We start from the raw sequence: 23,654 nt of genomic DNA on the forward strand, positions 1-23,654 counted from the left end.
GGCTCGCACAGGGAAAGCGGGACTCACCGGAAGAACGTCGCACTCTCCACCCAGAGAAGACCACTGGCCCACCATCTACACTTGCCCCCTCTCAGCACTGCCTAAAGGCTTTTAAAGTAGCCCGAGAGCCTGAGTGAGTGGCCACACGGAACCCGGGTCCTCACTTGCCTTCCCCGCTGTGTGGGAGAGAAGTGGGTCCAGCAGCAACCCAGGAGCCCAGGACTACGGTTTGACCATTCGCACCATCCTTCATGTGCCAGAGTTCGCGTCTCCACTGAGAGCCACCAGGAAGGCCTGTCCCAAGCCCCCAGGAGGCGCCCCCGAGGCAGCCGCACACACGCCCCGCCAACAATGCCATTCAGAACATGACTCCACAGGGTCCCGAGCAACCCCAAGGCCCATTGACCGCCCCCCCTAGGTCTATAATCCAATTACTCACGCATGGGGTCTGGGGAACAAAGACGGGGTCAGCCGCCTTCTTGGTAAAATGCAATTATCCCGGAACAATGGGACGGAGCTCTGATTGTGCGCAATGTTCCCCCACAGATGTTCAGAGCCCCAATGAAGTCTAATCGTACTGCGAGTAGAATGCCACAAGGTCACCAGTGAGCTGATAATCACGTTAACAGAGACAAGGCTGCCGGCACGGCCGACTGCCTAAGTGACTCTGGCCCCCATGAACAGGAAGCGTGTGTGGGAGAAATATAACGTTCCATATTTGTCTCTTCGGACCTCCTGAGGCCAGGACATGTCCCAGCCATTTTCTGAGGATAAGAATCTTATGTCCGTGCGTGACCATCACCGTCGGAGGAGTCTGTTGGCTCTCAGGATCAATCGCCCACTACTCGTGCTGGGAGACAGCTAGTCCTGGGGTCCCAGATATGAACCTGGGCAGGCAAACAGGACGATCAGAGGGTGCCCTGGGGGAGGAGCGTGAACGACACCCTACGGCACTCTCTGCTTTCGGCTTTCTAGCGACAAGCGACGTGATCTGACCGGCGGCTGGGGAGTCTGAGCCAGCATGGAGGAGACCAGCCTGAGGAAGACGAAGCAGGGAGACCCCTCTGGACGCTGCTCTAGCATGTGGGTCTGGCATGTGGCAGTGGGTCTCACTGCCCCACCGGCACAGCGTCCACTTCCCGGCACGAGGCAAAGCGGACAGACCAGAAAATGACGGGACAAACGGAGTCTGCCTGGAGGACTCTCGTTCTGGAAAGCTCCACGCTTCAGCTTGCTCTGAGGAAAGCACAAAACTCGCGGTGCTCGGGGTCCCGTGTGCAGTGCTGGACTCAAGCCAGGCTCAAGTGCAGAGACGGACCCCGAGGCGAAGCAGGCGTGTTCCTGCACAGACCCCTTGCTCATCCTCTCGCCCTCGCCGAGTCTCGTCTGCAAGCGACACTGACCTCTGGCTCTTCTGGGCCCATCCAGACACCGTGGCCGCCAACTGCGGGGCCCCCGGACACATGCACGTTCTTTTCTGGGGTCCGAGTGACGGCCCTTCTGAGTTTCCCCTCGTCGCTGGGCTTGGGAACACCCCGTCTCCTCCTGCTCCTTCCCAACGCCTTGCTGGGGACCACTCACTGCCTAAAACCCCACTTGGCCCTGTGCTCTCCCGCAGAAACCGTGGCCAAACTCAGGGTTCTGTGAGAGGCGTTCATGGGGAGACTGAGACCAGGTGTCACGCCCCAGCCTCCACAGCCACAGGCCAGACTGACCTCTGACCTCATGTTTGGCCTGGAGGGAGAACTGGACCAAACTGTGGTGACACGTCCCCTGCCTGCAGGCACCATCCACTTGGCACCGGTCACTGGAGCTGGCCGCTGACAGCTGGGCCCCTTGCCACAGCGAGCCCCAAGCTCTCTGCCCGCCTGCTGTCCTCCTTGCAAACAGCCCCGTGCTCTGTGGACAAGCTGGGCCCCTGGGGCTCCCCGAGCTCTCCAGCCGACCCCACTGGAGCCTGGTCCGGGGAACCTCTGCCCCTTTCTAAGTCACTTCCTCCCTTAAACACAACTCAGCCGTGCCAGGTCCATGGCCCTGGCGGCTGAGGCGGGCGGTCTGCCAGGGTTCCGGAGGCTCTGTGCGTCCTCTCCGGGGCTCTGCCACGTCTGCGGGCCCGGGTCCCTTCAAACCACTCCAAGCCCGACTGTTGCTGCTGTGGCTGTGTGACGGGGACACAGTCCCGACTCCTCCCCGCGACAGCTGCAGGCTTGTGCCTGACACTCCGCATGCAGTGCTCAGACAGAAGCCGGGCCGGGTGAGAGGACAGGGTTGAGGCTCCTGCCGCCACTGTCCCGGGGAGCGTGGCCAGGACCCCAGAGCAGACTCTGGCTCCTTGGTGCAACCTGGCGCCCAACGTGAGCCTCGTCATTCCCCCCACTCCGTTCTGTTTCGGGGCCACAACAAGAGGTCCTAGGTGGGGGAGCATCACTAACCCAGTGACGTTGGGGACCCAGTGGAGCCTAGGTTTGCCCTGGGCGTTCCCCAGGCAAAACCTGCCCTGGCTTGGTCAGCCCTCGGGCCTCCCTCTGGCTCTGTTAACCGCATCCTGCAGTGGAATTAAACTGCACCCCCAGAGCAGCTTGAAGGGTGACGGGGGCAGAAGCAGGGAGAGGCGTTGCCCACCCACTCTCCCCTGCCCCCCCGCCCACAGTGCCACCCCAGGAGAGACAGACCCAGTGCAGAGGTCAAGGAAACAGTGGTGCAAAGGGTGCTCAAGCTTTGCCTCTGCACCCCGACCCCTCCCCCGTCCTTCCTAAAACCCAGGTTTGAAACCGACATGCTCTCCCCAATCCCATCCATCATAGTGACACCCCTACAAATCCTGAGAGTCCTTTATAAGGAAGTGGGTGTCTTTAGCAGACTTGTAACGCAGCGGGCAGGCCCCGGCAGGCCCCGACGCCGGCCTCTCTGGGAGCTGGTTTCTCTCCCCTGCCTACCCTGCCCCCTGGTCCCCACCCCCAGCGGGAAAGTGCCTTGTGGGGTCCTTAGCTCCTCAGCTCTGGAAACAGATGCTTCTGCACGCAACCCTCGCTCTCACGCACCTTCACTGATCCCGGTGACCGTGGCATCTGATGGGGAGCCCCGAGCCCGGCGAGCACAGGGGGCCTCAGCACCAGGCTGCCCGGGACAGCTGACAGGCTTACTCAGGAATGATGGCACGGGGGCTGGAGCGATAGCACAGCGGGGAGGGCATTTGCCTTGCACGCGGCCGACCCAGGTTTGATTCCCGGCATCCCACATGGTCCCCCAAGCACCGCCAGGAGTGATTCCTGAGTGCAGAGCCAGGAGTAACCCCTGTACATTGCCAGGTGTTACCCAAAAAGAAAAAAAAAAAAAGGAAAAAAAGGAATGGTGGAGAGCCCAGCAACGGCGCCCCGGGGCTTCGCACACAGGCTCTGCCTGTAGGAGAAACAGACTTCTCCCCCTGGCGCTCCAAACTTGGCACTGAAAATTAAGTCTACTCTGAAAATACCTTCAAGACAAAAAACGATTTTCAAGAATGCTCAAAAGCAGCTCTGAGTGCTCCCTTCCCAGAGGTCTGGGAAGCACCGTCAGTGTCCGTGGGCACACGAGAGCCATCCGCCTCGGGCTGAGAACACGGACCTCTGAAAGGCGAAGGTTTGGCTTGTTTGTTCAGCCACAGCAGCAGTGCTCAGGCGCTACTCCTGACAGCGCATGGGGGAGCCAACATGGTGGCAGGGATGGACCAGGGCTGGCTGCACGCAAAGCCAAGCCCCGAACCCTCGTACTCGCTCTCCGCACCGTGCACGGCCTATTTCGCACCCCTGTCATCGATCCTGCTTTAAAGCCGGTGTTAGGAGTGAGCTGGACCCTCAAACTCGTCCTGAAATACCAATGATGCCTCTTTCTTTTAAAGCCTGACTTCTTCCTGCACTCTTTGGGCACTGGGTCCGACTGGAATGATCACTCCAACGTCAGGCAACATTCCTGACAGGGCCAGCTCAGGGCTGGGGTAAGGGCCAAGCCCCCAGCTCACACAGCCAGGCACAGCACTGCAGGTGGCCGGCAAAGAAGCAAAAGCAGAACTCTGGTTTGTGGGGCTAGCTGAGCTCTTGGCCCTCCAGAGAAGGGAGACGGGAGCCGCCTGCTGTGTTTTAGGGCTCACTCACTCCCCAGTGCCTCAGTGTGAGGGCCCGACAAGCCGCCCCCATGTGCGTCTCCAGGCTGGAACAGGAGGAAATTCCTCTGGTTTTATCTCATCTCCACAGGATTTTCCAGTGACTCAGGTCCAGAGAGAACTGGTTTCCAGGGCACCCTCCCTGCTGCCATTTGCACCGATAGTGAGATTTTTATTTTTGTTCCCCTGCAGGCGTTTGTTTACTTTGCCCTCTTTGATCACACAGATCCCCGGGCTCGACCCTCCCCCAGCTTGGCAGAAATGAGATCAACATGGGAATGGGGGTGGCGGGGGCCCACAGAATCTGGTGCCCCAGGAGAACACGAGGTCGCCCCCCCAGGCAAGACACACCCACTGTTCCGAGAGCAGTGGCAGGTGTACCAGTACGGGGCTGGTCCCAGGGACAGTGCCGGCTCTGACGGTGGGGCCGGCGGGGCAGACACAAATGTCCAACACCTCAGACATGGGCACTTGGAGCATGCATGGGGTTTTCTAGACTTTTTTTTTCCAGTTTGGGGGCCACACCTAGTGGTGCTCAGCATTCATTCCTGTAGTACTTCACGGACCTGACATGGTCTGGAGCATCAAAGCGGGGTGGGTAACACGCAAGGCCAGCGCCTCTCCCTGGCCCAGGGTGGGTTCATCCTCTGGGGGGTAACATTAGATGTGGGGGCCTCAGTGGTGCTGGGGACGCTGAGCCAGGGCTCCCTCCTGCCTGCCACGTGCTGAGTTCTCAGGCCTCTGTCACCAGCCACACACCAGAGGGTCTCAGGACCGACCCGGCATTCCGGCCTTCTCTCAGGGACACACTTCTCCCTTCTCCCCTCGCACAGGAGCACGTGTGCCCAGTAGGAAGACTGAGGCCTCGCATCAGCTGCAGGGCCTGTCGGCAGCTGACCCGTCCCCCCTCCAGCTGCCCCAAGAGGGTTCTTCGATGCCACGAATAATCCTCTGCCTGGAAGCTGCTGCCTTCCAACTCAGGCCTGCAGGCTGCCTGTTTCCAGACACACAAGAGCTGGAGGAACAAAGGGAGCGAGAGAGAGACGGTGGGCGGGGTGGCCTGCCCAGACCACGGCCACCCCCAAGTGCCCACCTCCAGGCCACTGCAGGGATGAGCCCAGAGCCCAAAGTCAGAAGTGTCCCAGCCTATCTGCGCGCGCGCGCGCGCACACACACACACACACACACACACACGCACACACACGCACACACACGCACACACACGCACACACACGCACACACACACACACGCGCGCACACACCAGAGAGGTCAGAGAATAGGACTGAGACCCGGCTTCAATCCCGAGCCCTGTAGGTGGCCACTGAGCACTGCCAGGTGGGACCCCTGAGCACAGAGCCAGGAGCAGGCCCTGAGCACTAGAGTGTGATCCCCAAACCAAGCAGGATCAAGGCCCCACAGACAAACAGAAGAATGCCCACGCTGTCCGCTCTCCATGATGCCAAGATATGCCCATCAATGTCCCTTCTCGGGCACACAAGACATCCTGCAGCTGGAGAGTGCACCGGCGGGCCTGGGGCCCCGAGTCCAGCCCTGCCCTGCTGGGGCCGCCCTGCTGGCCCCAGGAACCACCAGTTCTGCATTTCTAGGCAAGTATTCACTCAGAGCGGCCGGCGGGGCAGGGAGGCTGGGGGAGCAGCAGTGCTGGGGCTCCTCCCGCACACCCCAACAATTCTCATACGCTGGCCTACGAAGCCACTGACCGGACCTGGACACGCGCGTACAAGCGACCCCAAATGCGCAACAGTTGACTTGTCTGTACTGGTCAGCACGGAGAAAGGAGCTGCAACAGCTCCGGGTGCCTGGCCCACACGCGGGGCTCTGTCCCCCCGCCCGAGCCCTGGAGCCAGAGCACAGACCGGCCTTCTCGGCGCCCGCGGGGAGGGCAGCAGGACAGCAAACAGGACGTGACCTCATGCTGAATTAGGGGCAGGAAAGGGGCTTTTCACACAGGCCAAGGGACTCACAAAGCCACAGCGGCTAGAGGGGCCGTCTCGCGGGGCGGCAGGAGAGTGACCTGTGCGCGCAGGGAGAGGGCGACAGCGCCTGGCCGCGGGCTGCCCAGAGGCCGGAGCCTCTCGAGCCACCCCACTGGGTGGGCTGTCGCTCTGGAACACAGGACTGGACCTGGACAGCACTTGGATCGCAGAGGGACGCGCTGGCCCTGGGGCCTGCCCGTAGAAACATGGCGTCAGCCGCCCAGACGCACGCGTGAAGCCTGTCCTGGTTTCAGAAACTCCACAGGGAAACATCAGCCCAGGCCAAGTCCGACACGGCTGCTCCTCTCAGTCGGTCCCCGTCCTGCTTCCAGAGTGTCCCGAAGTGTGAGGCGGGTCAGAGGCAGAAAACAGCAGAGGCCTCACGGTCCCCTGCACGCCCAGGAACACCCACTGGGCAATTTACGGGAAACTCTACCAATAAGCGAACAATACGGTGTCCTCAGCTGCAGAATCAGAGGTGGCCGCAAATCCCTCCTTCAGTGTATAGACGGTGGGGATGTGTCGTGTCCAGGAAGGCCATAGCAAGAGGGTGGGACCACCCCTCGCCCCCACCCTGGCCTGAAGCCACTTTGTTTGCAGAGATTTGGGAGGGGGCACCTGCATCATGGAAAGAGAGGGCCAAGCCCCCCTGAATCCAGCTTGTCGACTGCACACACTTTCCCATCAACACTTGCAAACACAGAATTCCACTGGGCTCGGGACTCCCAAGGAAGTCCCAAGCACCTGGACAAGGCAAACTTGTCCAGGTGCTTCTTCAGCGGCTTCTCCAAGGAATGATGAGAATGGACAGGAGACCCAGTCACAAGCCATGCAGACCCCAACAGCACAGCTAAGGCCACAAGCAACAGGCAGACTACCCTCCCCTCCTCACGCACACACATGCATGCACGTACACACAGGCACACACATGCACACACTGCACACACACACACTCACAGGCACACACACGTATGTGTGCACTCACATGCACACACATGCATACGTGCACTCACAGGCACACACGTACACCCGTGCACGCACCTGCACACACAGACTCGCACACATGTGCACACACATGTGCAGACATGTGTGCATTCACATACACGCCCCTAATCAGTGGGCTCATCCACTTTATCTGGGGTTCCTATGGGTCCAAACTCACCAGAACCAGGGGGAAGGGCAGCGCCTACCTCGTGACCTCCTGCTGGAGCCAGGACACGTCGGGCACATAGAACATGACCCCGAAGAACAGCAGGGGCTCATTGGCAAACTTGTCCAGGTGCTTCTTCAGCGGCTTCTCCAGCTCCACCCACCGTGCCTGTTGGCTCTTGCTGAGAAACCAGAGGCCAAAGAAGTGTGTCTAGATGAAAGGGGAGAGTAAAGGCATCGTCAGCTCCTGCTTCCCGGCCACACAGGCCCCAGGCCCTGCTCCGGACACCGTCGTGCCCACACCTGTCCCACCTCTCTTTCCTGCCCTGGGCGGATTGGCAGAGCCCACTGCTCCGTCCACGGGGCTTCCAACCAAGTCCACTAGGTGAGGGGGTGGCACGGGGTAGGGTTCAGAGACTGCTGGCTCCCCAGCAGGCCCAAGCTACTTCCTGAGGGCCTGTGGGCTGCCTGACGCTCTCGCTTACCAACCAGCGGGGTCCTGGCACCTGCCACAAAGCCACGCATTTCTCAGCATCTAAGACAACCTTCTGCAGGCAAGAAGGCCCACCCCCAGGTTTTAGTGGAAAACCGACCTTCCCTCGTGCACTTGAAGGCCCGGTTTCTTAAACTAGGGGTCAGGAGCCCCAGCTGGGCCATGGCTGAGCACAGCTGAATGGGTCCTGACGGGCGCCGCCTGGAACTGAACTCACTCTCTGCCCGTCGAGAAGCTGAGGCGCCTGTGTCGAGCAGAGAAAACCAAGGAGCCGGGCTTGAAGCTGCACCGCCCTGCGCCTCTTTATCATGCACGAGCAGCAGCAAATCTCACCCCACTCCAGCTGGAGCGCGGGGGGCTCCTCGGCCAGCTGCCACGGCAGCCCTCTGGCTGCTCCTGGACCACTGTGGTGGGATCTGACAGATGAAAGTCGGAGACGCACCCTCGGACTTGGAGCCACCAGCGGCTGCCTTTGGAACATGCTAAATGATTGAAACAGGCACTTTCATGCACCCAATCCTGTCTTTACATTAATTCGTGCGAGGATTTTGGGATTAGCACAACAATCGCCAAAACCAGAGAAGGCAGCGTTTGAAGTATTCTTTCATATTTCAATTACAGCCTCCAGTGCTTGGCAGTGCACCTGGAATCCTGCCTCCAGAAGCACGTTTCCAGACAATGCTTCGTTTCCAAAGGCGTTCCTGGGGCAGACCGAGGTCCCCACTCGGGCTGGCTGCCCCCACTCCCCGACAGCACCACAGACCAGAACCAATGACCAAACCTGGACCTGTCTGGATTCTGCATGACTACACACCCACATGTGACCTTGCCTACCACAGTCACGGAGCCCAATGTTCTAAACCAAGGTTTCTCAATCTCGGTCCCATCATGACTCCCCTCCTAACTCTGTTTACTTCCTGTGCCCCCCCCCCGTCCTTAGCCAGTTAGCCCCTAGTACCCCCCGTCAATGCAATGTCTGCAGTGAACATTCAGAGGGGCTTCATGCGAGAGACCTCCACTTTCCTGGGGCCTCTGGCCGGCTCAGCTGCTCTCCATGACCCTCCGAAAGGCAGGTCCACACCGGCACCTGTGCCTTTCTCAAGCAACGGAATGCCCAGAGAACAGCACCAGGTCGGGATGCCACCACTCAGCCAGCCTTGTTTCACTGGTCTGTGATCCTGCTACACATGTTCCAGCCTCTGTGGGCACATTCACGGTGCCAGCAGGACTGAGGGAGCTGAGAACATACAAGGTGAAGGAGGCGGGCTTCGGAGCCCTGTCCATCGCCCAGCATCCCCAGTCACTGTCTTGAAACCTGACAAGTTCCGAGACCCCCAGAGCCTCGGCATTTGCTCATCCATAAGTGAGCGATGGTGGCTCCGTGAGGGGTATCATGAGATGATGTGAGTGTCCATGTGAAGTGCTGCATGATTGGGGCTCTCCGGTGCCACTCTGCTGCTCCGGTCACCGTCACTGACCAGCACCATCCATACTCTCCTCACACATCCCAATACTAGCAACACCATCGCCACGGCCATCACCCATATTAGCAACACCACCCCGTCACTAACACGATCCACCAATGCCAGGCGCCACCCTCACCAAAACCATCCCCTCCCTCGTCAAACCCTCATCAGCACCAACACTCCCAGTCGTCATTGCAGCAACCTCGCCGTCATCACTAGCCGACCGGCCTCTCCCCATGTGTGAGTGGCAAGACCTTCTAGGCACACTCTCGGCAGGAAGACCTAGTGTCAGGGGCATGGGCCAGTGTGGTCTGTGGGCTGCAGCCACCCCGCTCCACGACACTCAGAGCCTCTCCCCGACCCCCACCTTCCCTCTGTATCCTCCTTGCCTCTCTCTGTCTCTGTCTCTCTCCCCCTCCAAGGAGCCCGCAGACGGGAAAGACCCTCTCCACTCCTCAGACCCCTGCTTGCTGTCCCTTTCCAGTGTCCCCGAGTCTGCAGCAAACGTGGGCAGAACTCAGCCTGTTCCACACAGCCCACTGTCTCTGACTCAGCCGTGGAACCCCCAGCCCCGCGGGAACCAGCTCGACGGGCCTCGGGGCCTTGCCAGCTGCAGCCCCAGTGGGGTGCCGAGTGCCACAGGGTGAGGGGATACAGTGAGCAATTCCCGATGGCATCTGCTCCTCCAGGCCAAGGACACGCCGGGCCCCACCGCGGTGGCACCTGGATGGCTGGGTTTCGAGCTGAGGGCCAGACAGAGCCAGCTCTCTGGGCAGGAGGGACGGAGCCCACACGCTCTCCCGGGCCCGAAATCAGGGTCACCCCGCCCACCCTCCCTTGACATAGGAGAAGAAAGACGGGAACTCTGAGTTTCTGGCACAGACTCTGGCATGCAGGCTCGGTGCTGCCGCCGAGGGGTGGTGGGGACCCGGCAGGGGCTGTGCCGAAAAGAGGCAGCAGAAACATGTTGCCCGAGTGCGAAGCCAGATGGTCTCTGCAGCGGCAGGAGCTGCGGTTGCACCCGGAGGCCAGGGAAGCTCCTGGGGTTTCGGGCGGAGGTCAGAGAAGAGCAGACCGTGCACCCGGTCCGGGGAGAGGGTTCGGGTGTGGGGGTGGTGAGAGGTGCTATCCCGAGGCAGCCAGGAAGGCGAGGCGGGGGGGAGTCTGCCCTGCCAGTGCTGCTGTTGGAGGGCCCCACTTTCCTGCAGACCCCTGTCAATCTGCAGGCGATTTCGAGGGATAAACTCCAGGATCTACTGGCAGTGCGGAACGAGCTGGGCGAGCGGCACCTGAGCCCCGGAGCCAGAGAAAGCACTCGCTCCCCAGGCCGAGAAGGCGCCCGTGCCCCACGGGGAAGGCCTGGGGCAACAACCTGCGCCACAGTGTGGGCACCGGAGAACAGACACGGGTGCCCAGGAACTACGTGGCCTGACTCCCACGGGGCACAGGTCAGATGTCCATGGCGCTCTCAGCCAGGTCCAAAGGCCGCCCAGCTCTGGCCATCAGCGGAGCCTTGGCCCATCTGGGTTTTTTCACCTCCTTACAGCACGTGAGCACAGTGCAGGTGTGCATATGTGATGTGTGCTTGTGTGTACGTGCATGTGTCTTTACACACTACAGCAAATTTCACTAAGAGGCCTGAGGGCCAGGGCGGACCACACTCTGTTTGAGTGTGGCCCCAAACAGAGCCAGGAGCAGCCCCTGAGCACCGCTGGGGATAGCCCCAAACCAGTCCCCAAAGGAAGAAGGAAAATAAAACGTAGTCTGCAACTTTAGGAACACTAGCCACCCTTAATACTGTAAATGTGCAGTTTCTACCCCGCTGGCGGCCTGGGAGGAAGTCAGCCTTTCCCACGGTGCAAACAGAAATCAATGAAAGCGAAAGGTCTCCAGCCTCAGGCCCGGCAACAATGCCCGGAGGCCAGCTGACTCTGGGAGCACAAAGGGTCTGCCTCTACCTCCCCCACCCTGCGGTACGAGAGCTGAAAGGCACCCCCAAATCATCTCTCCCTCTTGTTGTCCACCCCAGGGACTAAAGTGGTGGGCTGATCCGACCCAGAATCTGTGCCCTGGGGGACCCGATAAATGGGGGGTGAGGGTCCCCCTGGCTCCCTGTATCTGCTGAGCACCCTCACAATGCAGGGCACTGTGGGGATGAGCCCCTGTGTCTGTGGCCCTGCCTCAGAAACCTCGTTCTGCAGACTGAGCTGGACTCCTAGGCACGCCCCTCGCAGTGGCCGTGGCCAGGTCCACCCGCCAGCCACACTCCCCTGAAACACAACAGGCCAGGCCTGGGGCGCGGCTGTCCCTAGCAATTCCGCCTTCTCTCCTGTTCCCCCACTTCGGCGCAGGTGTCTGTCCTGCTCGCCAATCTCCAGGGGCCCTGGGAGCAGCGATGTATCCTCAGCCCCCTGGCCGCGTACCCAGGACCAGGCCGGGCTACGGCAGCATACGTGAAACCATTTCCAAACCCCAAACCCAGCTCTGGATGGTGCCATCACCCACCGTCAGAGCTCCTGGCAGGGCACCAGCTGCGGGGGCGCGTGAACGGAGACAGCAGGTGCCGAGGGTGCATCGGGGGTCATCGGCTGCACCACTCGTGCCACCACGGGGGAGGGGGCTGGGCGGAGCGGAGCGAGGAGGATGTGGGAACTCTGCCTTTTCCACTCAGTTTATAAACCTCCCACTCTTCTAAAAGTGAGTAAAGACCAAGACACAAGTGGCTACAGGGTCCCCAGCGCCCAGGCACACGGGTACACATGCACACGTGCCTGAAGCACAAGGCAGGTGCCACAGGAATACACACAGCATGAAAACACACATATGGTTACATACTATAAACATGTAGCTACATAGGTGTGTCCCTACACATAAGCATATACACACAAGCACATATCACATATATACACATGCACTCACCCACATATGCACACACGCACATTCACACCACACATGCATACACACATGCACTAACACATCACGTGTGTGTGCCACCCTCACATAACACACTCACACACAGTGCAGCCATGTACGTCTGTGCACATTTGTGCTCACACAGCCCAAATGCATGTACATGAGCAGTCAGACAACACCTGTGCTTGTTTCACTCATGCACACATATGCACTCACACGTCACATGTGTAGGCAGGCATCACCACACCACACACACACACATGCACCAGCACTCACCTCCCGCAGCTCCAGCCTCTGGGCCACAGCCTCCAGGCACTCCTGGCCGGTGCTGTCCACGGAGAGCGTGCACTCCACAACGCTGCTGTCCAGCAGGCGGATGCGGGTGACGAAGCAGTTCTTGCTCAGGACGCTGTAGCGCCGCGTCCGGCGGAGCTTCAGGCCGAAAGGCATGGTGACGTGGTGCTGTCCCCCGCCTCAGCAGTTGACGAGCCGGCTCCTCCCAAGGCGGGAAGCCGTGTCCATGCCCGGCCTGGGCCCCTGGAGCAGCGCTGTGAAGGTAAGAGTGGGCCGGTCACAGGTGGGAAAAGCAGTGGGCGCAGTGTCCCCTGCACCGGACCCTGAGCCTCCAGACCCGCAGCCCGCACACTCTGGAGAGCTCCAGCCGGGCTTCAGTGAACAGGTCTCAGAGCTGCTCCGGCATCTCCCCCCTGCCTCGTCCTGCAAATGAAGAGGAGCCAGATCCATCGGACATGGTGTCTCAGAGCTGACAACTGCCCACAGAGCCCCTCGGAAATGCCGGGCCGTGCTTTCTGTGCAGAGGAAAGCACGGAAGCCGCGGATGCAATCTACGTGAATCATGAGCATTCCACCGTGGCCACCAGTAGGACAAGAAGACACCTCTTCTATTTTTGACTCGTGAGCAACCTATCGGGGAAGGGCGTGACAGAGAAGGTGTAAGGAAGGGCAGAGTAATAGCACAGTGGGTAGGACATGTGGCTTGCATGCTGCAGGCCCCGGTTTGATCCCTGACACCAGAGATGGTCCCCCTGAGCACCACCAAGAATGATCCCTGAGCACAGAGCTGAGTGAGCCCTGAGCACTGTCAGGTATGGCTCACTCTCCGCCCAAAAGTTTCCTGGCACACGGCCCTCTGCTGGGCGGGGTCTCAGAGCAGCACACGCACACACACCCACACACACACCCCCCCACAGTGCCGTGGAGTCAGTCTAGAGTCGGGGTGCTGAATGAGGGCCCCAGATTCCATCCCTAGCAATGCCTGCACTCCTCCCAACCCCTCAGGACAAGTATCAAAGTGTCCAGCCTGGTTGGCCAAATTTGGGGGATACCGTAGGGCCCCCCCGAACAGAGCTTAGGATAGCCGGAAGAGAAAAAAGTCTCAACAAACCCCCCAGAGCTGTGCGCTGGATACACGGGGCGGTGGTGGGCCTGTGCGGTGACGTGTAGAGCCACTGAGGAAAGCATGGCAGCTGGGCTGCAACAGAAAAGAGCAACTGGCTGGCGCCGGAGACAGTCTGCCCCAAACCACCCCCGGTTACTCAGTTACTTGGCAGGAACCCGGAAGGAGCAGGGCACAGAAGAGCTCTCGGTCAGAGACGGGGTCCACAGCCAGCAGAGCAAGCACAGGGGGACGGGGTGAGCCCTGCACGGCGCAGCCAGGGTCCCGCCTCGGCACCGCAGAGGGCGCCTAAGCACTGAGGAGGGAGACAGCCCCGAGCAGTGTCCCCCCACCCCCGAACAAGTGACGAGAATCTGCAAGGCAGGTCTGTCTCGGTGCCCCTCTGCAGCCCGAGACCTCCACAGCTCGGCCAGTCCCCCAGTGACACCACACGGCAAAGGCCGTGTCCCCTCACACAGAAGTGGGTCTCCAGAGTGGCACGGGATCTCCGTGAACATCAGTCACAGACGCACCCTGTGCACTTTGGGGAGCAGAAGGCCTCCCGATCACAGCCTCTCGTCAGCGCTCGTCCCATGCTCCCCTGCACCCCCTCCAGGTGCGTCCTGAGATCACCGACTCACACTGAGCTTGGCACGGTGCCGTTTGCCACGGCCACCACCTCCCTCTGGAACGTGGCCAGCACTGCAGCCAGTGGCTCCCCGCACACCTCCCACAGCTGTGCAGCCAGGCCTGGGTGTGAGATGGGGCACCCTGGCAGCACCTGGCCAGGTCCCCGCAGCTGCCCACAGTCCAGTTCCATGCTGGAAAGCATGGCGTGGCTTCCCGGGGAAAGTTCCAGAAGAGGAGCTCTACGTGGTCGAAAGGTCTTCTCGGAGCTTCTGCTGCAGCTGCAGAAGCATGTTCCCTTTGCAGATGAAAGCAGGTGACTCGCCAAGACAGGAGCACTGACCTGGCAGCTTCTGCTGCAGACCGCCCTGAGCCTAAGGCCCGGACAGAGCTGAGCGCTGGAGGGGCTTTGCAGGCTGGAGCCCCAGGTTCGAGCCCCGGCCCCGTCCCAGCTGTGGTCCCGAAACTGCACTGGCGTTCTCTCCAATCTCTGAATTCCATCCACGCAGCCAATCCCGGGCAGCCAAGGCTGGGGGCTCCCAAAGCACAGCTCAGAAACCCCGGCTTGGCCGCCGAGGGGGGTGGGGCTCCTGTCAGTCTCACTTCCCCGGTCACCGTGACACTCCCAGCTCCAAGGATCCTCTGGCTGCCTCTGTGCTTGCTGACCGTGCAGCACGCCCCCTCACGGCCTCTGTTTCCCCGCACCCAGTTCCGGCACCCCCACCCATGCAGAAGGCGACACGCAGCCACCACCGCTCTGCGCGCGTGGCAGCCGTGAGCTGGGGACATGCATCTCTTTCAAGCCCCGGACCCCAGGACCACTCCCATTTCCTGCCCTGCTCCTCGAACCCCACAACCCCCGCCATAGCCCCTGGCCCTGCGTCCTCAGCCGGCTGCCGAGCGGAGGGGGGGGGCTAGGACACGAGTGGCCACAGGGGAGGCGCAGGGAAGCCATAAAGCTGGCCTGAGGCTGGCTGGAAAGTGCCCACGTCAGTGCCCGGTCCCCACCCGGCTGGCAGGAAGGTGGACAATAATGCACTGCTGTCCCCACCTCCCCCGGGCCCCCGGGAGGGAGGTGGCAGCCACGACACTTGGGTGTGGCGCTCTGTGCTCCCAGTGGGTCGAGGCCATGCTGTACGTGGGGTGTCCACGCACGTGCTCGTCAGAGGCCAAACTTCTGCAGCTCTGCAGGGCTGAGGTGCGGCTGGGAAGGGCGAAAGCAGAGCCCCAGCAGGCTCCCGGCTGAGAGCCATCACCCAGGCCCCCCAGTACAAGCCACCCCATCCTCAAAGGCCAAACAGAGCCACCAAAACAGCTCAGCTGTCTACACGCTCTGCACCCAAAACCAAGAGCGCCCGGAGCACCAGAGTCTCCAACAGGGGCCGCCCCCGGCTGTCAGGGGCTGCGGGAGCCAGGCCGGGAGGACGAGCACACTGACAAAGCCCTGCAGCTCTTCGGAAAAACTCTTTCCCAGCCCCTGCTTGGGGTGACCCCTACACACACACACACACACACACACACACACCACAGGAGACACGAAACATGAGCACAGTTTGTATGTGCTCACTGAAGCACCCTGGCACTCAGAACACACCTGTCACAGGTGTGGGGGAGGACCATGTCGTCTGAGTTTGCCTGAGGGGGGGTGGAGTGGGGAGCGCGGGGGGAGGGGGCATGGGGGCAGGGGGAGAGCCTTAGGGGGCAGGGGGAAAGTACGGGAGGGTGGGGGGAGGCAGAGCTGGCCAGAAGTGGCACTCAAGCGAGGCACACTTTCTCCAGTTTCATACAAGCTTAAAATTGTGCTTAGCAGTAGAAATGACATCTGTACCCATATATTCATTGCAGCTCTGTTCACAATAGCCAAAATCAGAAAACAACCCGAGTGCCCTAGAACAGATGACTGGTTAAAGAAACTTTGGTACAACTACACAATGGAATACTATGCAGCTGTTAGGAGAGATGAAGTCATGAAATCTGCTTATAAATGGATAAACATGGAGAGTATCATGCTAAGAGAAATGAGTCAGAAAGAGAGGGACAGGCATAGAAGGACTGCACTCATTTGTGGAGTATAGAATAACATCACATGAGGCTGACACCCAAGGACAGTAGATACAAGGGCCAGGAGGATTGCCCCCTAGCTGGAAGCATGCTTCATAAACGGAGGGGAAAATACAGATGAAATAAGGAGGGGATCACTAAGAAAATAATGGCTGAAGGACTCAGTCGGGATGGGAGATGTGTGCCGAAAGTAGATAATGGACCAAACATGATGACCTCTCAGTGTCTGTGTTGCAAGCCATAATGCCCAAAAGTAGAGAGAGAGAGTATGGGGGATATTGTCTGCCAGGGATGCAGGGGTAGGGTGGGAAAGGCGGGTATACTGGGGATATTGGTGGTGGGGAATGTGCAGTGGTGGAGGGATGGGTGTTTGATCATTGTGAGATTGTAACCCAAACATGAACGCTTGGAACTATCTCACAGTGATTCAATAAAATAAAAAAACGGAAAAAAAAAAACTGTGCTTAGAAAGTTGGGTTTTTAAGGCCAGAGAGAAGGTCTAGTGTTGAGGCGCCTGCTTGGGTGCAGCCGACCCGGCACCCTGTATGACCCCGAGTCCCTCTAGGAGTGACCCCTGAGCACAGATCCCCAGATTAAGCCCCGAATACTGCCAAGCGTGGCCCCCAATCCCAATAATAAATGAGGGAGGGGCCAGAGAGAGAGCGAGAGCTCCGAGGGCCGGCAGTTCCCTGGGGGCTGGGAGCCACGGCAGCCGTGTGGCCGGAACAGGGGTCCCGGCGGGCTCGGCGCTCAGGGACCCCTCCATGTGCTGCGCCAGGACTGAGCCTGCCGGGGAGTCTCAGTGTCGTGGTGACAGGGACAGCCGAGCTCCGAGGAGGTGCGGGTGGTGCACTGCGGCCCTGGAGCTGTCTGTCGCCCAGAGCCCACCCCGCCCTGTGCGAGCTGCTCGGGGAAGCGCCCGGCCCCGAGGCAGGCCAGATCCCCGGAGGTCCCAGGAGGAATCTCCAGGGCCCTTCCCGGAGCCAGAGAGGACACGCCATCGTCCCCCTTCCTGTCCACACCCTGCCACCCCCCATAATGCCCACTCAGGCGTGCCACGCAGGCCCCCAGACACGCGGTGGGGCACGGGCTGCTTGGGGTCTCCACCAGTGGCCTTCCTCGGCCGTACTGTGTTCTGTCCCAACAGCAGCAGACCTGGGGTCCCGGCCGTGCATGCCCACACACCATAAGCACTCGTGCACACACATGCATGCGTACACATGCACACACAGCACGCATGCACACTGCTCTCACCTAGCAGTTCTCAGCGATGGCTGTCTAGACCAGAGTAGGGAACCTCAGTGCCTCTTCCAGAGCCAGCCCCCCTTCCCGCACATGAGCTGAGCGGGGCCAGGCCCCCAGAGCAGGAGGCACCGGCCTTCTCCCTCCCTTCCCGTTTCCTGCCTCCACTTCCCCCAGGCGTGGGTGGAAGAACTCTCCTGTCGCTTCCTGTCCCAACAGCAGCTGGACTGTCCTCACTGCCAGGGCCAGGGCCACGCTTCCAGCACCTCCTGGTCCCCCACCTTCTGCCGGAGTCTCTCACGGCCACCAAAGATCACCATGGAGCCACATGCGCCCCGGCCGGATGCTCCTCCTGGCCTGTGGACTGAGGGGACGGGAGCATCCGCGCGTGGGGCTGGGGAGCAGCTGAGTGCACAGAGATACAGACACTGCACCGTGCTGGGCTGGCAAGCTCGCGCCTCGCCCCTGCCGTGAGGGCCCCTGAGCTCACACCTCACCCACACCTCGCCCCTGCTGTGAAGGCCACTGAGCCCACACCTCAGTCACACCTCGCCCCTGCTGTGAGGGCCACTGAGCTCACACCTCACCCATACCTTGCCCTTGCTGTGAAGACCGCTGAGCTCACACCTCACCCACACCTCACCCCTGCCATGAAGGCCACTGAGCTCACACCTCACCCACACCTCACCCCTGCTGTGAGGGCCGCTGAGCTCACACCTCACCCACACCTCACCCCTGCTGTGAGGGCCGCTGAGCTCACACCTCACCCCTGCCGTGAAGGCCGCTGGGCCACGGAGGCCACTGAGGCCCACGGCGGGTAAGGATGGGCCAGCACAACATGCGGGGTATTTACAGGCACAGCTCCGCCCTCGCAGCGGGACCCAGAGCACTCAGGAATGCAAACAAGCAGCTACAGGCACCGGGATGGGGTGAGGGGAGCCAGGCAAGGGGCTCTGTGCTTCAGACAGGCGACACCTGCGTGAGTCAGGAGCACGGCCCAGCGGGTTCCGGAGGACGATGCCACCCCTGGCCATGCCAAGACGCTGACTCAGAGGCGAGAAGGAATGAGAACAGGTACGGGCGCGTGTCAGCCCAGAGTTGCATCACCCCACTGATGTAACAACACCACAGGAGCCATGCGGGGCAGTGCTGTGTGTGCAGGTACACGCACCTGTGTGTACTAGCTACACACTAAGTTCATGAGAACCGCCATGCCCTAAACAGATGGCACGTGCTCTCCAATCATCTGCATGTGTGCACGTGCCATGAACACACACACAGCTGTGTGCTTGTGCTACAAAAGACATGCATGCACATGTGCACGCTCCACAAAGCAACTCATACAAATACTACGTGTGCGCATGCCCAGTGCTTGTGTGTTTGGACACATGCACACACAGGAAGCCCATCAGAGTATCCTGCGTCCCTGTCTGACACACGCACTAGCATGTGCCCATGTGGGGGTCCATGAAGAGTTCTAGCCCCTGGACATCAGGAAGCAGGAAAGGCCCAACCGGAACATTCCATCAGCTCAGCTGAGGGGCTGGAGCCCGGCTTTGCCCACCTTAACCCTCTCTAAGCAGCAGGATCAGCTCAAGTGTTGAAGGGTGTTTGTGTGTCTGTGTGTGTGTCTGCAAGTGTGTCTGTGTCTGTGTGTGTCTGCGTGTGAACATGTCTGTGTGTCTGTGTGTGGACGTGTGTGTGTGTATGTCTGTGAGTGCGTCTGTGTGTGTAAGTACGTGCATCTGTATCTGTTCGTGTCTGACTGTGCATGTCTGTGTGTCTGTTTAAGTATGTGTGTCTGTTTGCATCTGTTCTTGTCTGATGTCTGAGTATGTGTGTCTGTGTGTCTGTGCATGTCTGTGTGTCTGTGTCTCTGCATGTGAGTGTCTATGTGTCTGTGTGTGTCTATGTGTGTGTGGATGTGTGTATCTGTGTATGCCTGTGTGTCTGTGTAAGTATGTGTGTCTGTGTGTCTGTGCATGTCTGAGTGTGTGTGGCTGTGCATGTCTGTGTGTCTGAGTGTGTGTGTGTCCGTGTGTGAGTGTGACTGCAAGTATCTGTGCGTGGGAGAGAGAGATTAGGGGTTATCTTGGGCTGCAGCTCGGGAGACACCTTTCTCTGTTTTCTCCACAATGAGGAGGCAGACACAGAGGCACGAGGCAGGACACCTGCACTGCGAGGCCATCCTGAGCCAGTCTTGACACTGGTTCTCACGGAGACGGTGTCTGATCACACGCCAGCACCGGCTCAGAGGGGGCCAAGCACTCTGAGTCCCACGATGCCAACAAACATGGAGGCAAAGTGGGGCCAACAGGGGTCAACAGGGGTCAACGGGGGCTAACAGGGGTCAACGGGGGCTAACGGGGGTCAACAGGGGCCAACAGGGGGCGTTCCGAGGTCAGGGTCACAGCCCGTGAGGCTGCAGAGGGCAGACACGTGCCCCGAGTGCACCACGGCCCATCAGTCACCCTCAGCTTCTCAAACTGAAGACGAGCTCCCGGGGCAGGGCTGGAGCGTGGGAAGGGGGGCGGGGGGCGGGCACCCCACAAGGCATGAGCTGCTGGGGAAACAGCTGCCATGCACTGTGGTCTCGAGTTCCTGCAGAACAGGAGGTGAGTGTGCAGCCTCGGCACCCCACGAGTGCATGCCCTCCGCACCTATGAGTGTGCACCCTTCGTTGTGCGTGCGGCTGCCCGCCCCTCTCCCCGCTGGCCTGTCTCCCTGCTGAGCCCTCCTTCCTGCGGGCTGGTCTTCTAGTCGCATGCTGTGGTCCCCAGAGATACAGTTTTTATTCTTTTTTAGGATAGGTAAGTTTGGCCCACAGCTGGCGGTGCTCAGGAATTACTCCTGGCTCTGTGCTCAGGAGTTAATCCTGGCAAGGCCTGGGGAACCCGAATGATCAGGTGCAGGCAAATGTCCTCCCCTCGGTACTATCTTTCTGGCCCCTGGACACAATTTTCAACTGTGGCTCCACGGCATATCCAAGGGGTGCACAGGACCAGATGTCTGGGCTGACACAGAGATGTCCTCCATTCTTGATCTGAGCTGTTGTGTAAGCATGGCCTACAGTGGTCAGAGCTCATGCCTGTGTGTGCCTGAGCTGGGTCCAATTCCTGGCACTACATGGTTCCCAGGGCCTCGCCAGAGGCAGCCCTGAAGGCCCCAATTCTGCTGAGGGAGTTCGGGAATCCCGGCACTCCCGGGTCTGGGCAATGCACCATCACTGGGTTCTTGCACAAAACCATCAGTCCAGTGGCTAAGAATCACGAATAGGGTCCCCAGATGTCCTGAGCACTGCTTGGGAGATGTCACCCTCCCCTCAAAAGGGAAAGAATGGTGAGGCACGCCAGCAGCATGGGGGACACACCAGTTGCCAAAGCCTTTGTACATCAGCAAAAATAATAACAGCTCCCGGGAAATGAGCAAGAGTAGGAACCAACCCCACTCTCTGCAGCGTGGGTGGCCCCAAATCCCTGTGCACTAGGACGATCTCCCCACCCCCCACCCCCACCAACACACACACTAACTCAGAAGAGGTGTTTTTGGGAAACATACTTTGACAGAAAAAGCAACAATCATTGAAGGTGTCTGTGTGAGGTTGCTGCAGACAGTCTCAGTGGTACTGGAGGGTGGGGTGCAGAAAACCACTGAATATCTGAGCAAGAGCCACGGCCACAGCAGTTCTGCACTGCCGGTAACTTGGGGCTTATGCAGTTCCTAGAAGTGAGCGGAACACGCTGACTCAGCGGCCTGTGGTGGCCCCCAATGGGAGAGGTCGCAAGGGAGACGGGCAGAGAAGGCGAACATGAACATCTCTCTCTGTTTTTGTTTCTTGGGACAAGAAACCTGTGGGCTCAGGACTGACTCCTGGCTCTGTGCTCAGAGAGCACTCTGACAGGCTCACTGCTACCCAATGCCAGGGTCAGTCTTGTGCCAGTGCCTTACTAGCTGTCCCATCTCTAGTGGACATCTTCGTAGTCTGCTCCTGAAACAATCTTCACAGTGTTAATGTCATTTTTCAAAAATTCCCTCCGAGTCCAAGGTGACAGGCCCAAGGGTTGGAGTGCCCCCCCACACATGTGGGGGGGGGCCGAGTTTCAAGCCAGCACACACTGGGCCAAGCTCTGACTCGACAGGCCTGCACTGCAGAGTCAGATGTCCCCGAGAGCCCACAGCCCGAGCTCCCCTACGGAGCTGACCCCGAGACACTAATGCTCACGTCTCCCAAACACCCTCTTCTGGAAAGCCAGTAAGGTCCCCGTCACCCACCAGCTGCAGCATCGCCTGGGCCAGCACTGTGCAGGGAGTGTGGCTGCACGGGCCCTCGGCACTCCTTTGAGACACAGGTGTGCCCCGCTGTGTGCACGCAGCATGTCCCTCTGGGAAGACCCCTGGGAACACAGTGCTCACTCATCTACTCGGGCACCATTGCCGGCATTCCGGGATCCAAAAATAGCCAACTGATCCAGAGCAAAGGGGAAGGCTCTGCTTCTGCACGGCAGGCAGACCTGTGGGAAGCCAGATTCCCACAGCTCAGGGCGGAGCGGGGGACGCTGGCCTGGGAGCTGCACTGCAGAGGACACTCCCACAGAGCTCTGGGGGCACTGCAGCCCCGTCCCACCCCCGCCTGGGCCAGCCCAGAGACACGCACGCCGACCCAGACGGTCCCCCAAGGCAGACTGGCAACTATACAGGAGCGAGCACGTACCCGACCACCTCAACCTTTGATCTTACCTATGCCCAGTCCGCTCTGCCTAAGAAGGGCGAAAACTGGACGAACAGTGGCATCTTATTATTATGTTTTTGAAGTAAAACAGATTTTAACTGGAGAGTTTTTGAAGGGAAGGAGGAAGAGGAAGTGGGAGAGAGCGGAGGAGAGTGAGAGAGAGAGTAATGCGCCCAAGAGAGAATGGGCTTCTCCAAGGGCGGAGAGAGCCCCTACACACAGCCCAGAGTTAGAGAGGAAAGCATGAAAGTACACATCTCAGGAGGGGAGATGCGGGTGACACATGTGCTCGGGCACCGCATGTGCTCGGCCACCTGGGCGCAAGCAGTACATGGGCTCGGGCAGTATGTGCGTGTGCTATATAGCTGCATCTTATTCCTAAGAAAATCAGAAACTGAAAAAGGAAGAAAACAAAAGCTACGAGGTGGCAGGCTCAGTGGCAACTTCTTCATGCACCCCACCACCCCTGGTCAGGAAGAACTTGTCAGTGGTGAGTTCAGGGAACACGGGGACCACAGCTCATGATTCTCAACCAACTAGGTCAGCCCGTGACCATGAGGTCCTAGAGGACGCAGCGCGGTCTGGGCCATGGACCTCTGGGGCCACTCAGGAAACACTCAGGGGCCTTAAGGGTTGCACCCAGTGGTGCTCGGAACTGAGCCGTGGTCAGACACATACAAAGCAAGCACCTGAAGTGCAATACTATCACTAAGTTGCTATCTTTCCTCCTAAACGCTCATCCTGCAAAGGGCAGCTGGGAACCAGAATCCCCAGTCACCCCATTACTGTCTAAACGCTCCCTCAGACACCTCGACACACAGTTCCAGCTCTTCTCTTTCCAGGCGCTGTTGTCTTGCCTTTGCACGCCCCCTGGCTCGCTGCCCGCCTCTCTGTACAAAGCTACAGAACTATAAGCCAAGTTCTCTCCTAATTCCCAAGCCAGTTTCCTCCCTGACCGGCAGAGACTGGGCACGCACACAAGCTCCCCTGCAAACTCTGCTCAGAGCAGAGCCCCGCCCACAGAAGAAGGGCCGCTTCTATTCCTAAGAAAAGGTCTGTCCTTGGCTGTCTTGGGCACGGGGGTGACCAGGAGAGAAGGAAAGAGGAAGGACAATATGGGTGAAGGCATGGCAGAATAGCCCATACTGTCCGGGTCCTTCAGTCCAGAAGACCAGAAGGCCTCCGAGCGACAAGCCAGGCAGAGCCAGTGTGACAGAGATGGCTGTACTCTTCTCCCAGCTGAAAATCAATCAGTGACGGGACAGGGCACAGATGCTGAGAGCTCCACTTGACGAACAACCTGGCCAGAGTCCAAACTGCAAATGGAGAATCCACCACAAATCTGAGATATTCAGGGTATGGCGACAGGCCCAGCTTCTCTCTGGGTGGCACTGGGTAGCAGATGCAGGGCGGTGTTTGTAGGATCAGGGGGAGGGAGTCAA

General features: G+C 59.6%; 1 protein-coding gene across 2 annotated transcripts in view; it reads right to left on the bottom strand.

The window, feature by feature from the left end:
• PTPN14 (protein tyrosine phosphatase non-receptor type 14) overlaps positions 1-23,654 on the bottom strand; it is a 75,556-nt gene that overhangs the window by 26,950 nt on the left and 24,952 nt on the right. For both annotated transcript variants that reach the window (XM_055144544.1, XM_055144543.1), the window contains exons 2-3: positions 12,434-12,705; positions 7,327-7,496 (exon numbers count right to left, since the gene is read on the bottom strand). In XM_055144544.1, the coding sequence (XP_055000519.1) occupies positions 7,327-7,496; positions 12,434-12,607 (344 nt within the window). In that variant the 5' untranslated portion in view covers positions 12,608-12,705. The remainder of the gene's footprint in view (positions 1-7,326; positions 7,497-12,433; positions 12,706-23,654) is intronic.

Source organism: Sorex araneus, chromosome 7, assembly GCF_027595985.1.
Source record: "Sorex araneus isolate mSorAra2 chromosome 7, mSorAra2.pri, whole genome shotgun sequence".
Taxonomy (NCBI): domain Eukaryota; kingdom Metazoa; phylum Chordata; class Mammalia; order Eulipotyphla; family Soricidae; genus Sorex; species Sorex araneus.